The following is a 17,918-nucleotide window of genomic DNA, read 5'->3' as shown; positions in this document are numbered from 1 at the left end:
AATCCTCAAGTTGCTTGCCGTTTCTACTCACACAGGAGAAGGGTATAACTTTGCGGCAGGGGAACCAACCTGTCTGACCTCCATTCAAGTTTTTGCCCTGAAGCGGAAAAAAAAACAGATTTCTTAATACCGGTACCAGAGGTTGGTAGTAACGAGTTACATTTACCGTTACATTTGCCAGGTTACATTTGCCAGGTTACATTTACTTGGGTAGTTTAGGGGCATTTTGTACTCCTGGGAGTATTTTTAAATCATTACACTGTTTACTTTTACTTGAGTAGATTTGTGAAGAAGAAACTCTTACTCCACGACATTAGGGTACTTTGAAGCGCTTACTTTGAAGCGCTTACTTGAATCCCTTCCATGTAAGTATGCATATTTCTTTGAGTCCTTCGCTTGTTTCCTTCACTTCAGTGTCCCCTGAGTGAGAGCCACTTTGCGGGCCAAGCCCCGCCCGCTCCTTTTAAAGGGGCAGCGTCACCTGCTAAGCAGGTGGCTGTTTTAAAGCAAATCGGCGGTTCTGTGATCGGCCATGGGGCCCATAGCTCAAAAGAGAAAAATAACTGCACTGAAATCAAACTTGAAGTGTATTAATACGATTGTACTTTACATTATCCATTATTTTTCTTATTAATCCATGCTGTGTTTTATTGCACTCTTTTAATGGCCAGATAAGGGCCACATTATGGTGTTTATAAAGAAGTTTAGAGTTTAGAACTAAATAGATTAGATAAATACTAATGTTGAAAAGTTAAGTTCCCAAATGTTAATTTCCTCTCCCTGTCTTTTTCTCTCCCTGCCTTTATCTTTCTTTTTAATGCTCCCTTTCTGGCTTTCATTCTTCCATTTTCTATATTTATTTTTGTCTCTTTTTTTCTCTGTCTTACTTTTGTTTCCCCTCTTTTCCCTGTCTCCCCTTTATTTCTCCTTGTTTATATCGGTCTTTTGTTCTCTGTCTTTTTCTCTTTCTTTTTTCTCTCTTTTTGGCCTCTTTTTTGCCTTTTCTCTACCGTCATCTTTCTCTGTGTTCCCTCTGTCTTTCTCTCTCTTTTATGTCCAGCTTTTTTCTCAATCTTTGTTTTTTCTCCTACATCATTCTTTCTTTTGTCTTTTTTCTTTATCTTTATTTTCCCGTCTTCTGTCCTTTCTTTCTTTTTCTGTCTTTTTCTGTCTCTCTTCCCTTAGGGCCCGGTCACACAGCCGTTTGCGTCTGTATTGCGGGTAAAATTTTGCGATTTTTTTTTTTTTGCCCGTGGTTGCCCGCGATGGAAAATGCGCAAAATTGGCCAACCCGCTGTTCATCGGTGGTATGCCCGCAAAACAGACGCCGGCGACTGTTCCGCTTCCTCATCGCGTCATTTGCGCGTGTGGACCACAGGTATAAAAGCTGCCGAGCCGGTGTTGTGCCGAGAAATGCATACTTGCCGAGATTTGCATCCCCTCGCTACTACAACCACTTTTACCTCGTTTTATCTCACTTTTATATCACTTTTAGGGAATTTAATGGCGAACATATAACCAAAACCACTTCGTCTTGCATTTGTTGGGAATGTAATACAACTTAAACCATTCCGTCTTTGTATTTGTTGTGAATGTAATCGAACGGTAATGCACGCCGTATACAAATCACTTTTGAGCAGGTAACATTTTTATTTTGCCTTTTTCTATTCAAATCGCTCGTATTGAAACTGTTATGCACTCTACCATAAAGCTTATTTCTGCATAATAAGCTTTACGGTAGAGTGCATAACAGTTCTCAAAAGTGATTTATATACGGTGTGCATTACCGTTCGATTACGTTCACAAAAAAAAAAAGACGGAATGGTTTAAGTTGTATTACATTCCCAACAAATGCAAGACGAAGTGGATTTGGTTATATGTTCGCCATTACATTCCCTAAAAGTGAGATAAAACGAGGTAAAGGTGGTTGTAGCAGCGGGGGGATGCAAATCTCGGCAGGGATGCATTTCTCGGCATAACACCGGGCTGTAGAAATCATAACCGCTCAAGACACAGTCGCGTGAAGATCAAGATTTCAAGCTATGGCACGGTAGAAGCCAATATGTTATCATTGTAATAGTTTTTCATTTTGATTTTATTATCTTGTTATGAAATGAAAAGAAATGTCAAGAAATAAAAATGGATTAAGACGAGGTCACTACGGTGACGGGGATCCATGTTCACCCCTTGACGTCTCGAGCACAACTGACGTGTGCTCGGCAAATCGGGCTGTATATACGCGGAGAAAGGCGTTTGACCGTCACACGCGTAACACGCTAATTTCACGTAATAACACCGCGATACAGGCGCAGAACATGCTATGATCCTGCTCCACCCACGATTACCCGCTGAAATTTCGCGTCCTACCCACGTGTAACCACTCCCTGGCCGCGGCCATAGCACGTCGTTCCGCGTCATTACCTCATATGTACCACGTGTGCCGCCCGCGGTTAACACGTGGTCTAAAGTTTTGAGTAGCGCAAAACTTTTTCGCGCGGCCAACCGCGTGTGAATTTCCGACCGCGTTTAAAGCACTGCTGTATCTCGTCTGTATGGCGATCTCAAAGCGTCCAACAGCGTCTGCTTCACGGGCAGAAATTTCTGGCCGTGATTCAGCCTCGATACGCCCGTGAAAGGCTGTGTGACCGGGCCCTAAAGTTTTGAGCAGCACAAAACTTTTTCGCGCTGCCAACCGCGTGTGAATTTCCGACCGCGTGTAAAGCACTGCTGTATCTCGTCTGTATGGCGATCTCAAAGCGTCCAACAGCGTCTGCTTCACAGGCAGAAATTTCTGGCCGTGATTCAGCCTCCATACAGACGCAAACGGCTGTGTGACCGGGCCCTTACGTTCTTTCTTTTTCCTGCCATCTTTCTCCATTGTTTACTACTTCTTTGTTTTTTTTCTCCACCCTTATTTCTCTGTCGTTGGTTCTACCTGTCTCTTTTTCCCAGTGTATATCTCTCATCTTTTTCCTGTATCTCTCTCTCTCTCTCTCTCTCTCTCTCGTCGCTCTCTCTCGTCTCTGTCCCCCAGTACGGTAGCTTTATTCTACGTTGCCTCACTCAATTATTTCTTTCCTTTCTCTCCTCATTTTACCCCCTACACATATCCTCACCAGAATTTTAATGCTATGCTAAACTGGGTGCTAGCCTATCACAGAGCAGTCAGCTTTTTTCATTAACTACTTTTGGGGAGGTATTCCTCAAGCACACTTAATTAGGTAAGTGCATGAACATCTAAAACAAAGTTTTTTGAAATTATGCGGTCGGCAAAGCACATGCGAGCATGCTGACCTTAACCAAGAGAGAGCACTATGATGAAAGGGCAGACGTACCTCCCACCACGACAGCTCAGCCTCTGCCCGAGTCAGTTCCACCACGTCGCCCTTGGAAAGCTGAAGCGGGCGGCCATAGCTTGCAGGTGGCGGTGGCAGGCCAAAGTAGTCCTGACACACTTCCATCTTGGGAAAGCCTGAGCATCACAAATCAGTGATGTAAGATACAATGATTATCACTTGGGGTACATTGGTAACGATGCCAGCTGTCACATCACGGCTCGTCCATTGTAGTTTCACGATATCAAATCCCAGCATACACCGCAGACAACTTCGCCTTCGGGGGAAAATCTAGTCGGCGGCTGCTTGCTTTAGTTGCAAGACTTTGCGACTTAATATTGATCCATATATAAGGCGCACTGTATTAGAGGGCGCATTGTCAGCTTTTGAAAAAAATAAAGGCTTTTAAGTGCGCCTTACAGTGCGGAAAATACGGTAATCTGGGTTTTAAATATTTAAAGTTTTTTTACAAGGCACACTCTTAAGATGAAAAAAATTAAACAAAACAAAAACATAAGTATTATGGTAATTACATAAAAACATGTATAGGACGCCTTATCCTAGTGTGGTTCAATTTAGCAAAAGTTCCCTTATTTCTGGCGAAGATGGGTCTAGAAAAGAACCGCCGCAATAAAGGGGGATTACCCTTTGAATATTTTTATCAGGTTTAAGGATTGCACACTACCTTTTACTGTGTTGTTACATCAACAATAATGCAATTTGACCCCACAAGACAATTTTCCTGGTTAAAAAACTGCCATTTTATTGGTCCCACAATGGATAAGTTGACTTTTAATGACGCTTCGTACCGATGCTGTCGTTCCCTGAAGACCCGTGTGTCCTGTTCTGTGAGTAAATGAGAAGAAATGTTATTATAAAATGCCAAGTTGAGAAACTAATGAATAACAATTGACACTGAGGTCATCATGTAAGACTCACTTTTCTTGCAGTAGTTGCATGGTCTGAAAAAATGCAAAAGAAAGACAACAATTAGTCTTTGTGGTAACAATAAGTGGATGTAAATAAATGTCTGCATGTTTCTTCCTGCTTTATTTATTAAACTGGTCCTCTGGCACTTCTAGTCACTGGTCACTTGATGAAATAAACCTGGCTGCTAAAATTTGCCGACAGCTTTTGGCTCATTCACTTGTCCCCTGAAGAGTAAGGCAACACTTACCGGAGCTGCGTCCGCAAGCCGGCAACCTCCCTAAGCACTCTTTGTGAGCGGCGGTTTTGCAGCGTGTGCAACAGTAACCCTGAAAGAAAATCCCTCTAAGAAGGAGAAAAGATACCATTGAGAGTATGTGAAATGTCAAGCGTCTGAGACAAACACAGGCTGGGCTTCGTACCTCAGCATCATGGAGCACGCTTTGCAACACGCCGTCTCCTCAAAGTTGTGCATCTGGAAATTGTGGTTGTTGGCTGTGGCGTTCTCAGGGAGGATGTTCGACCTGCAAGAGACAATCGGGAATATGAATTTTGGCCAAGATCGTGTCAAAATTTACTTATTTGTGGCTGAATTATGAGTGTCTCATTTCGGATTTTGCCATTTCTTCTCTACAACGACTATCCAGTGTCAATTCAAGATTTGTACACATGTCTACCATGGTGAAATCTTTAAAAAATGTCAGACATTTTAGTCCCATTTCGGTCAACAGGTTTTCAAACGAATTCTAGAGCGCTGGTCAGCTTTCGTCCAAGTGATTCCAGTTTTAAAAACACACGGACCATGCAAAACTGCAAAGGATTTAAATTGTTGTCCGTGTAATTGGATTGAAGTATTTAAAAAGTAGATCCTAATCTGATCTACACGGTAAAATGACAGCATTTAACTAGAAGCAGTGATCCAAAATTAAAAACCATTATTTTTTTCCAGTATTCAACTTCATCCATGAGTTAAAACATAATATTGCAGATCCATACCCTAGGCAATGTTCCCTCTAATTTTGAAACAACAGTGAGCCACCATAATCCCAAGTGTGGCAAGATAACTAATTATCAAACATGTCCAAAACTTGACATCAAGTTACATTTTGCTGAGTTTCCGGCAACGCAAAATTATTTTTCTCTTTTGAATGAATTGACTTATGTACGATTGTAAAGGTTGTACGGCCTACAAACGTCGTTTGTTCTTACAATTCTTTCACAAGATATCCATTTCTTTATATTTCCTGATATATTTTGTCGCATAATATTAACATTTTTGGGGGATTATTTAGTCGGTTGTAATGAGCGAATGAGTTGTCTGTCCCTGTGTGCCCTGCGATTGGCTGGCAACCAGTTCAGGGTGTCCCCTGCCCACTGCCCGGAGATGGCTGGGATGGGCTCCAGCCCCCCCGCGACCCTGATGAGGATAAGCGGTACGGCTGATGAGATGAGATGAGATGAAGATACAGAACTCTACTTAATCACATTTTTTAGTGGAAGTACAATGTTGGCAACAAGATTCACTTGATATAATTGGAAATTATTTGAATGCAACACAAGTTTTTTCCTCTTTTTTCTGTGTTTTTTTTCTACTTTTTTTTTTAAATTCCTTTAAAAAAAATCTCATTGTGTTTATTTTTTCCGAGCTGTTACGTTTTTCTTTTTGTTCTCTATTTACGTTTTTCCTACATTTCTTTTTTCTTTTTTTCTGGCTTTTTTCAAAAATGTTCCTTCTTTTTTCTCAGCTTTTCAATACTTTTTCATTTTGGTATTTTTTTCTTTTTTGTTATATTTCCCCCTCCCTTTAAGTCATTTTGTGCATAATTTTACATAATATTTGGTCATGTTGGGATTAAAGAAGCAAAAACAACCTGAAGAGCCGTTTAGGACCCAAGACTCAATTTCGTTCTACTTCGACTCGACTTCAAAATACCACATTTAGGGCATAACGTCAGGGGAACCTGTGTATTTTTACCTTCATGCACTGTAACTTTGACTTAAGTCGCTTCTTAATTAGTAGTTTTGAGCCCTCATTTTTGTGCGCTGACTAGATTTTCTTGTGCGCTGAGAATGTACGAGCAGTGCGCAATTGCGCACACGCGCAGCTTAGAGGGAACACTGACCCTAGGGCAGGGTTTTTCAACCAATGTGCCGAGGCACACTATTGTGCCGTAAGACCTTGTGTAGTGTGCCGCTGGAATTTAGTAGCCCAGGAGGTAGAGCGCTCGACTTGGGATTAAGGGATCCCAGTTCAAATCCCGGCTCGTCGGTGTTACATGTCGAAGTGTCCTTGGGTAAGACACTGAACCCCTAATACACCCAATAAGCAGGTTAGCGCCTTACATGGCTGCAAGGCCGCGATTGGGAAATGTGGAGCACATTGTAAAGCGCTTTGAGAAGTCATTGACTTGAAAAGCGCTATATAAAATGCAGATCATTTCATTTCATTTGGTTTAAGTATTATTTTCTTTTTACATCCTAATTAACCTCTTACAGTGAGATATGTGACAGAATTTCATTTTCAAACATTTTCGACGGATGGTGTGCCTCAGAACTTTTTTATTAATAAAAGTGTACCTTGGTTCAAAAAGGGTTGAAAAACACTGCCCTAGAGAATAGTGTACTTTTACTAATTAGGTATTTACAGTATTAATGTAAATTGCTGTATTTTTTTGTGAATTACAATAACATTCGGGCGGCACGGAAGAAGAGTGGTTAGCGCATCAGCAGCACAGTTCTGAGGTCATGGGTTCAAATCCAGCTACCAGCCTTCCTGTGCGGAGTTTGCATGTTCTTTCCATGCTTGCGTGGGTTTCCTCTGGGCACTCCGGTTTCCTCCCACATTCCAAAAACATGCATGTTAATTTGCCGTTCTAAATTGTAAGGTTTATTGTTCTATATTCTTTATCAAATATCCATTATCCGTTATCGGTCAAATCATAATACGCTATAAAGCCAAGGGGCCGAGACACTTGCTCTCAGCCAAGAGGCCGAGTCAAGGTTCTAGCCACAGAGCCATGCAGCGATTCGGACGAAATTGGGCAGGATTTACCTTTATAGGGCATAATCTACATTCCAGACAAAAGTTACAGTCAAATTACAATACTACTTTTTTCATTGTAGTTTTTTTTTTTTTACCAACAATGCATTGTGGTATGCCGCTGAAAAAATACAAGAAGATACTGATTTTTTACCGTAAAATTTATTTTATAACGTTCCCCATTGGGTCATGGGAAGTAAAAAGGACAAAAGAAGTGTGATATTTTGCTTCAAACTGAATAATTTATGAAGATGCGGTAGTTTCCTGCAATAACAAATATGCCCCTTAGATTTGGGCCAAAAGACTGCCAGATTAGACTGCGAAATATTAGACAGACACATAATGTAAATAAGAAACAGAAAAAAGCTGTCCTTATTGCACATAAGTTGCATGTACTGCTGATAAAACACAAAACTAACACTAAAAAGGTACATTTCAAACTCACTGCGCCATTTCAAACTGCTCCAACCATTTTTTCTTCACTTCCTGCGTTTTGAAGTACAAGTCGAATCCACACTTCCCATGGGAGTCCAATAGCAGGAAAAGATGGGACCACTGCAGACACACAAGTTTTTTAAGGGTCTCATTTTATGGTTTATCGCCAGGGTGGGAAAACTGAATCAAAATGCACACCTTCCTTTTGTCCTTGTCCTTTGTTGTCTCATCTCGTACTTGGTAGTGCTGGAGAGTGATGATCTCTTTGAGCTCAAATGTCTCACTGCTTTTCTTTTTACAAACAAACATGGCCTTGTCAAAAAGGAAAGCATATCTGCAGATTAAATAACACAACATTAAAAAACACGTTTAAAGCGCAGATGATAGAAAAGTAAAATCACACACCTTTCCTGTTTGGACTTCTTCTCCGTGCTGCAGATCTTCAGCTCACCATCAATTTTGGGGCGGCCAAAAAGAGCCAAGGATTGTGACTGTGTGAATTATGATTAGCAAGCGCAGAGAAATGTATCAAATATACTAATAAAATATATCAAAAATAAGATAATATAATAATTTAAAAAAAAAAACTCTTAAACATTGTGTTAACATTGAAAATACACACTCATGCAGATCCATTTCAATATATTGTAAAAGTATATTAGCAGGCAGACACATACACGGATATACACACACACATGTAAACGCACACAAAAAAAGACGTTTTATGTAAAGGATCTTACCATGTTCTCGATCGACAATTGAAAGGTGGTGATTTGCTTGAGGATCTCATTATCTCGCTTGACCTCATTAACACATTGCGCCAGGTCCTGTAGGTCAATTGATATTGTAGATGCACAGTGAATAAGAAAATGTCTAAATGCTGCTAACAAGCCTATTTGAACAAGTGATCTTATTAATGATTAAGATAAAATTGTTAAACAAAATTGTGAGTACATATTTGCACAGGCACACCACTGCCACGTACTCTAGTGCAGGGGTAAGCAACCTTTTCGGTGCGGAGTGCCACTTTCAAATTTCCTTGTAAATCAGTGTGCCACACCAAGATTAATGACTCGCACATTTTTTTAATATCCAACAGAGCTGTCATTTTACACAAGTCCAAATATACGACATGGATAGACATTTTAATTGTATAACTCAGTGTTTTTCAACACTTTTTGAACCAAGGTACACTTTTATTTATAAAAAAGTTCCGTGGCACACCGTCCGTCGAAAATGTTTGAAAATGAAATTATGCCAAATATTTCACTGTACTACCTCATAAGCAGATAATTAGTATATAAAAATAAGAAAATAGTAATATAAAAAAGAATGATGTGCTTTATGTTTTACTTTTTACAGTACAATCTTAAACCGCTTTGTTAAACAAATTAAGTTATTAAATATACTGTGCTACCTCAAGAGCAAATAATTAGTACATAAAAAGTATATAAAAATCTACTGCCACCTACTGATATGGATAACTATTACAGTTCCTCGTCTGAAGAGTGCAAACTACTGAATAATGGCCTAAATTTTTGGAAAGATAAAATTCCAGCGGCACACTGGTATAAATGACATATTTATCTTCCACCATTCTCGTTCATCAATTAACTAAAATATTAAGGTGAACAACATGTGGAAAGGCCTGTAGCCATTTGGACTTCAACTTTTTATCACAAGAATTAACCAGAATCAACCATTCTTCATCAACTATAGACTTCAATCAAAAAAACAAGTAATATGGTCAGCTTCTATACCATTCATCAATGATACCAGCTCAGTAGCCTAGATGGTAAGGCGCCCGCTTTGAGACTGGGAGGTCGGTGGTTCGCGCCCCGGCCGAGTCATTCCTAAGACTTAAAAAGTGGTCGAGTCATTCCTAAGACTTAAAAAGTGGTCGGCGGCGCCCTCTGTTGGCTGCGGCTGCATCGGCTCGCTACAACGGGTCAGGTGCAATCGACATTTCGTTCTGTGTACATTGTTACACAGAATGACAATACAAGGAAATTATTATTATTATTATTATATCTTGTTGCAGAAAATATCAAAACTTGAAATAACAGCAACAATGCAGAAGGCCTGCGCGCGCGCGCGCACACGCACACACACACTTCTTTAAAATATTCGCCATCAGTAAATGGTTTTCCGTGCTTTGCTATTCAGTGAGCAATTCGTTAGATAGCTTCAGTGGTGGTGGTTTAATCAACGACAAAGGTTTTTAGGGTCTGTGTTTGTTTGCCGTATCTGGACACAGCGCGTTTTAATGTCTCCGCCTTGAATTCATGTTCGTGTTTCGTCCCGTAATGACGTTTAACACTTGATGCACGAGGTACAACGCTCTAGGGGCATAATGCACAAAACACACAAAGCCCCTGTCATCTGTCCAAGCTGGCTGGAGATAGCGCGATCTTTTCGCTCGAGGAGCCGTCATGATTCGTTCATACATGATTCAATTGTTTGTTTGTTTGTACATGATTCAGATTCAATTGTTTGTTTGTTTGTACATGATTCAAATTGAATCGTTTCTCCGGCGCCGTCACGAATGGCAGCCACTCCAGCAGCTCCCGTGTTATTTTCGATTGTTCTCAGTTATTTTCGATTGTTCTCAGCTTAGGGATGCTGCTGGAAAAGTGAATTTCCCTTCGGGGATGAATAAAGTATCTATCTATCTATCTATCTATCTATCTATCTATCTATTTATCGCGCGCGTGTGTTTTGTTGGCTGGGTCTCTCTCTCTCTCTTTCTCTCTCTCTCTCTGCGAGGCGCCGGCCAAAGTCACACTGAAAAACCCACGTAAAGCCTAACGTAAATCCTTTAAATAACATGGCGCGCAACTGAAGAAGTCTAAATTTCAGGTAAATGCGCTTAAAAAAAAAAAAAAAAAAAAAAAAATCATCATTATTTGACCGTGCGCTCGCGTGCCACTGGTTAACCCCTCGCGTGCCATAGGTTGCCGACCCCTGCTCTAGTGTATGCGCAATCACACTTTATAATGGTATCTTACTTTCCTCAATATGTGGTGCCAAAAACTTGCCATCAAAGAGTACCGTACACGCAGACAAACTCACTCTCATGGCATCCAGGGCTACACGCAGGTTCTCCTTGTCTGTTGGGTCACTCGTATGTTTTACCAACTCCTGAATATTTGAGCAAAACACAGAAAAGTTCTTAAAAATCTTGAATTGATTAAACAAATCTTAAGTAATAGAGTTGAATCATCGCTGAGGAGCCTTAAGAGTGCAAAGGGCAAATGAGTAATTTAAAATGGACACTGGGATGAAATTTACGTTCATCATTCAACATTCCATCCAAGTCATACCCCTTTACAATAATAAGATACATGTGCAAGATGAAAAATGATGATATTACAGGTCCTTTAACGAGCACATTGAGGCAAATAACTCTGATGTCCTCACTTTGATTTAAAACAAATTTAAAATTTTTAATTTACTGTTAATTTTGCTTTAGGGGTAAACAGTCTCACTAAATTACATTTAGTGAAGCCTTGTTGTTGAGGAGTTTGGAAAGCTGCGGCTTATGCAATGATGCAGCTAATTTATGCCCGAGCAGTAAAGGTAAGAGTAAGACAGGCGGAATATATGTGTCGAGGAAGACTCAAGTTTAATGTGTGTGCCCTTTGTGCATGAATAAAACTAGCATGAACAGACCCTTATATTGGAAAAGATGGAAATTGAAAGGAAATAATGTCGCAAAACGAACAGATTACAAGATTTAATGTCCGACGAAGCAGAAATGTTTAAGGCGGATTCTCATCCATCTGTCAGCATTATCATGTGTTTTGGAATAAATATTTTACATGTTTTGTCCTTGATGTGATGAAGCATTTTGTTAAAGACGGCCAGGGGATGTAATAATGAGTTACCTCGGCTTTATAAGTTCAGGTATCTTGTTTCTCTGATGAGTATATTTTGTATTGGCCATCATGTCTTGAATTCCAAGAGTTTAAGCTTCCCAATGATATATCGCATGATGTATTTCAGTGACTGGTGACATTGTACAGACACTTATTTTTTTATCAAAAGTCCAGCGGCCAACTGGCGGGCCCTCGGAACGTTAAAGGGGTAAAGGTACCGTATTTTGTTAAAACTCTTTCTGTGTACTGTCTTTCTTTGTAAACATCTCATGTTTCAATGTGGGCACATGCAGCCTATAGTCAGGTGCGGCTTGTGTATATAAAAATGTTTTTTCCTTTAAAAATGTACTGGGTGCTGTTTATAAGTTAGTCCGAATTCTAGGGTAGGATATATTTTTTGTTTCGTTTTTCGATTTGGTTTTCAGCACGGACATTTACCATAGTGTTACTTGACTTTTTAATGTAAATAGTCGTGATAGACATAAATACACTTCACAGGTTGTAGTAGTAATTGTTCAAATTACTTCCATTCCATTGCATTTTTATGATTATCTATGTTCTTTCTCTACTCTTCATTTGTGTTCATTATGGTCGGTTGGCTGTACAACTTGACTCCCAAGATAAAAGGAGGGATGAAATAATGTATGAATAAAAACTACCTGTAAGAGCAGAGGATATTTGAGGACCCTCTGCATGGGCACCATTAGAAGATCCCTGAGAGAGAACCTGCCGCTGTTTGCTCTCTTCGAACACTCCTGAGAAACAAGACAAAATGAGCAGTGTTCATTCATTAAGAGCAGAAACAATTACCGGTAGATGGAATTGTTTTGTTGTGGCAATCTCAGACCTCCAGCTTCATTCTGATGTCCTCTCTGGTACTCGACAGCTTGTCCAGATGCTTGGTGGCCATTTCCACCTGACTGCAGTAGTGCCCATACAGCAAGAGTCTTTCCTTGTAGTTTACCAACACCTGGTGGAGATTCTTTGCTCCGTTCGCAACAGAACAATGGATCTCTGCCAAAAGCTCTCGATGGACACTGGCCAAATCCTTGACACACAGGTATTGTATACAGTGCTTATCGATGTTAGCTGTGCAGAAAAACATTGTAATGTCTCACTTTACCTTTATGTTGACAAATATGTTCTCGAGGTCCTGAATCTGGAGGAATTTTTCTAGAGGTTTCTTGAAGTGCTGATAAACGCATAAAAATGAGTATAGCAGTTGGAATTTGTGTGTCTGATTTGTGTGCGTGTGTCTGTGTTTGTAGATGCATCATACCAGTAAAATGGATTCCAGAGTTTCTGAGTACTTTTCTTCCGTTTGTTTGAGCTCCTGCAAGCAACACTCACGCTTGTCCACTCCGGATTTCTGCTATACACACATATTCATCTCAGAAATCTACTTGAAACCTGCTGCAGGCTGACAAATATATCTGAAAATACTTTAATATCTTTTTAGGGGAAATGTTTTTGCCTTTAAAACAGAATGGTGAACAGGAGGTTTGAGAGATGTAATGATTTGTAGAACTGTATGTATGTATAAATATTATATGTATTTATTTATTTTTTTGACCTTGGATTTGAATTTTTGCAACAAAACTTGGTCATATATCTATTGCAATTTTAAGGGAACACAGTCATGAAACAAAAGTGAGTTGAGCAGTAAGTCAGGTACGTAAAAAAGTTATCAGGGTAGGCAAATCCACTCACAACTTCTGGTCGCCCCACTGTCCTCATCAAATCTTCATAGATTTCATTCCCTTCTGCTTCACTGTCATCTACGCAGTCGTACAAATCATCCGCATCATCGACCGTGTCGCTATAAGACAATGTCCATATTATCAGTATTAAAAAGACATTCATTTACCTTCTCCCTTAAATAAATTGTTTGCCTACTCAATCTTGTCGGACAAGCCATTGTAGATGTCATCATCACTAATGTCTCCTCCTAATGGAAAAGCTCTGCAAGACAAGGTTTATAGCATTATCTTAAAACACAGCACATTTACCATGTGTGTTCGTTTACTGTTAATAGGTTTTTTTAACGATAATGACGCACTCACTGGAATCCTCTTTTTGTAGCAATGGGTGAGTGAGACAAGATGGACAAAGTGCCAAGCACCTGTCACAACAAAGAGACGGGCAATGCAAAAAGGCAATTAAAAAAAAAAAAAAAACAGGAAAACATCAAACATTTTCAGGTTCATGAAAATGGAACATTTCAATTAGCAGCCGTCACAGATACCACCACATTTGATATAGATATAGAGATAATTTCTGTTTGCAGTCTTATTTTTTAACGAAATATTTAAAATATGCAAATCATACATGCAATATATATAGGTATACCATAATGATTGTTAGAACTGTGAACAAAATATAACAGGTTTAAAGAAATGTCAAAAATTTTGCGTTTTACTGTGTATGCAGATTTATTCTTTGATCATTTTTTTTGCATCGGTCAAGATTTTGGAACAGGAAACTCTCACGGTAGTCTGTCGTCCTACGGCCCTTTGAGACTTCTTGTGATTAAGAGATTTATAGTTGTGTGTGTGTTTTGCCTTTATAAACCCAACCAAAAGCCTAAAAATATAAATATTGTAAATACATAAATGACTATTTAATAGTACAGTTTTATTCTTTTAAATCAATTATTTTATCATTATTGAGTGTTCACGTGTCAAATGATTTCTTGTATATATCATGTTTATGGTTTATACTGGCTGAATAAATAAATACAATAGAGTGCAATAGAGTGCAATAAATATCAATGAAATAAATGAATAACACAAAGCACAGGAATACACAATAAAATATGACATGTACGACCACAGCTTTCAGAAAATCCACTATTATGCTACCACCATTTTGGAGTCTTAAGTCAAGTTTGTTGTTTGACGTGGACTTTTCAAGTGCTACTTTACGCACCTTGGCAAAATCACGCACGTCGAACAGGTCAAAAGCCTCAAAAAGCTCGTTCCTCTTCAGCTGGAATTTGTTCTGGCACACGCTCAGGAAGGTCCGGATATTTTTTAGGCACAGGAACTAGCCGGAAGCATATAACAGAACAAATTGGGAACTGTTGCACACTTTAAAAGAGAAATACAATGAAACTTCCCTGACTGAGCTTCTTCAGCATTTATTTATACACCTGCATAGCCTTAAATGAAATTCTAGCTCGCCATGAATGTGATATTTAAACATATACTTGTATATAGCTGTATATTTTGAAGACACATCAAGATGTCAGTGTTGAATCACTGCATTTTGATACGCACGGCTTTTGCGTTGAAGATAAAGATCAGGTGGCAAACCTCAGCTTGTCATGTCACTTTTGTGAGCAAGAATAATGATTACCAACAATAATTACCGACATTAAAGTTATTTGTGTAAACAATGTTAAACTAGCTTTTGAGAATATAATCTATTTTTTAACATAAAAGAACAATATAAAAATGTTGACGTATTTTTTATATTTAACACTTCTAAAAGGAATTAAGAGTTGCAACTAATTTAAATTTTAGCCAAAAATTATGATAAAAATGTATGTACAGTCAAAACTGAAAGTATGACTGTATTCACCTGTAACTTAGGGATCTATTCATGAATAAATCAAAATCTTAGGCCAGAATTAAAAAAGATTATGAAAAAGTTGAGTTTTTTTGCACTTAAAAATAACATTAACACAATTTGCACCTGTAGTCTATGTGACATCTGTAAAGCTTACGTTTGTATTCTTTTTATTTCATGCAGCTAAGGCTCCTTGGAAATTAGAGGCATAATATATATAAAAGAAATATTGTTCATGGCAAATAAGACACAATGAAGGTAGCAGAAGAGGCCACATGAATTATGCGGAAAAAGCATCCACAGACAGCACCCTGCGCCCACATGTTGTTAGTGGGTGGGGCATGACATAAGAGATTTTACATAACTTCCTGTGCATGTGTATTTGTATGTTAAGCTGAGTGGGAAGTGTCACTTGAGAAAAGAGGAAATCGCGACCTACAGACACTAGGGTTCAAGCTGGTATTTGGCAGTTAAACAGAAGACAAAGTGTAACACGGGAACATTGGAAGTGCCTCTGTTGTGTTTCCCTGCATGAATGTGTGTGGTACACTGTATGTTACATTGTAAATGCGATGTTCTTGTCTGTTGTGACCTAGAAGTGTCATAAGTGTGATGGGTCACACTGGGAATTTCCAGAAGGTACGCGTTGTCGAATGACAAATGCACACTCACTTGCAAGGGTGAATATTTGAAAAAACAAAAACTGCTGCATATTTCATCTCATTTTTTTGCTCGACATTTCACAGGGTTTTTGTTTTGTGGATGTACCCTTAGCAGAAACATGGCTGACAATCAATACAGCTCCCTCTAGGTCAGTGGTTCTCAATTGCTCGTATCGCTGGACCCAACATTCCACCCTAATGACAAGCTGTGGCCCAAATCAATAAAGAAAATTAACTTTTCAAACTTATCGAATGAAAGGATTGTGCAGTTTAAAGCAGACACATAATAATAATAATAATAATAAAAACAAAATCAAAACACAAAATCACCAGGAAAACCCAAAGGACTTTAAGGACTGTATATACTGGGATATAAACCTAGATCACAAGTAAGTAGAACTGCTTTAAAATAGCCACTTACTAAATACAATTTATTAAACCATTTACTGTATATCCGAGCAGGACTTCAACGGAGGACACTCGTAGAATATTTTTGTTTTTGGCAATCATTATCACTCACCTTCTTAGGACCATTATTATGCACAAAAAAAGATTATAATTATTGCCATCAACTGTTAATGAATGTAATTAACCCTACATTTTTTTCTTGTCACTTAAAACAGTTCAGCGACCCACTTTTGGGTTCCGACCCACCAGTTGAGAAACACTGCTCTAGGGGACCCTCATGTCATGTAAAAAAAAATACAAATTTCTTGACCTACAAATATTAAAAATCAAAACAACGACATTTAATTTAATGACTCCCAACGAGATGTTGCAACACATCAATTGGGTTGAGCGAGGGGGCCTCTGTATCAATCTTCCAGAAAGAGCCAAAAATGTAAACGTGTTCTTGACTCTAGCCACCCTCCACTGGTATACGTGTATATATATATATATATATATATATATATATATGTATATATTTGATGATTCATGTATGTTATGTTATCATTCATATCAATCTTGTTTTTGTTTCTAATGAGTAAAGTTTTTTTTACTACTAGGAGGCGCTATTGTGTAAATGATATTATCTATGTTTAAATAAGGTAGACGGAAGGCATCCAAATTTTGACATTTCAATTAGTCAAATTTCTTGTCATGTTAAAGGCAAATGCTCTCATGTTCTAACATTGATAACGTATAATGGGTGTTTATCAAAACCAAAAACCATGAGCCAAACGAAAAATCTAAAATTTACGGTCCACTCAAAGTAAAGTTGAACATTCATATATTAATATTCCCAACCGCTTTTCCTCACTTGGGTCACGAGGGTAGAATCCAACATCTTTAAAAAATAAATTAAAACAAAAATCATAATTACAAAAGGTTCCAAATGTCACAATGTTTATGTTTTTATATTTTTGTTTAAAAAAAATAAATTATCACTATAATTATTATAATAATTATTACTAAAGCCCTAGTCTGTAATATTTAACCGCTAGATGGCACTGGGTTGTCTGGTGCGAATGAGAGCCAGTGCCACAGGGCACAGCGTGGCGGCTGGATGACGGACAAACATGGTGACAACTCAAGTGTGGATTCCACTGTGTAAAAGAAATACAAATTTCTCGGCCTATTTTTTTTTATTAAAAATTAACATTGGTATGATATTTTTGCCTAGTATTCAAATCAATGTTTTTTTTAAACTGAATGAAAGTTTTTGTGCAACTAGGAAGCACTAAATATTGCATACCGTCCCTTAAAATCTGGGATGCGTTGTTAGGGGTGTCCTTAAAAAGTTGAAAGTTAACTATTTTTCTGATAAAGTTTGTGGTAAAAATGCCCAACTTAGTTTAAAGAGCCCTTATGGTTCATTTTCCACTGCACTTATCTGCTTCTATCTTACTTTTAGAAAAGTTGTGGGACACATTAGGTATGAGGAATGTGGGGTGGTGCTGAAGAGTGATGTCATACTCATCCCAGTGTTTTTTGTTGTATTAATTTCTTAGTGTCACATGAAATTGGTGAAAGTATTAAGATACCTTCTTTAAATACATTCCAAACGCCAACCCAAGCCCAGAGAAAGATGAAAACAGAAGAGTTTAATTCGAACACATCTTAAAAAGAC

General features: G+C 38.5%; 1 protein-coding gene across 8 annotated transcripts in view; it reads right to left on the bottom strand.

Moving 5' to 3' along the window:
• Nucleotides 1-17,918, bottom strand: part of vav1 (vav guanine nucleotide exchange factor 1) — a 45,449-nt gene that overhangs the window by 7,077 nt on the left and 20,454 nt on the right. For 7 of the 8 annotated variants that reach the window (XM_088342239.1, XM_088342243.1, XM_088342244.1 and 4 more), the window contains 19 exons: nt 14,544-14,660; nt 13,679-13,737; nt 13,512-13,577; nt 13,326-13,434; nt 12,895-12,987; nt 12,739-12,807; nt 12,463-12,663; nt 12,275-12,370; nt 10,810-10,878; nt 8,478-8,564; nt 8,143-8,228; nt 7,936-8,071; nt 7,748-7,857; nt 4,685-4,786; nt 4,513-4,607; nt 4,275-4,297; nt 4,145-4,181; nt 3,336-3,472; nt 32-97 (listed from right to left, as the gene is read on the bottom strand). In XM_088342239.1, the coding sequence (XP_088198365.1) occupies nt 32-97; nt 3,336-3,472; nt 4,145-4,181; nt 4,275-4,297; nt 4,513-4,607; nt 4,685-4,786; nt 7,748-7,857; nt 7,936-8,071; nt 8,143-8,228; nt 8,478-8,564; nt 10,810-10,878; nt 12,275-12,370; nt 12,463-12,663; nt 12,739-12,807; nt 12,895-12,987; nt 13,326-13,434; nt 13,512-13,577; nt 13,679-13,737; nt 14,544-14,660 (1,758 nt within the window). The remainder of the gene's footprint in view (nt 1-31; nt 98-3,335; nt 3,473-4,144; nt 4,182-4,274; nt 4,298-4,512; nt 4,608-4,684; nt 4,787-7,747; nt 7,858-7,935; nt 8,072-8,142; nt 8,229-8,477; nt 8,565-10,809; nt 10,879-12,274; nt 12,371-12,462; nt 12,664-12,738; nt 12,808-12,894; nt 12,988-13,325; nt 13,435-13,511; nt 13,578-13,678; nt 13,738-14,543; nt 14,661-17,918) is intronic. The other variant, XM_088342247.1, reaches the window with a different exon arrangement.

This window comes from Urocampus carinirostris, chromosome 8 (genome assembly GCF_059441175.1).
Source record: "Urocampus carinirostris isolate Australia breed hairy pipefish chromosome 8, RoL_Ucar_1.0, whole genome shotgun sequence".
In the NCBI taxonomy this organism is placed as follows: Eukaryota; Metazoa; Chordata; class Actinopteri; order Syngnathiformes; family Syngnathidae; genus Urocampus; species Urocampus carinirostris.
Note: the sequence above shows the minus strand (reverse complement) of the source record. Positions and strands in the feature narration are given on the sequence as shown.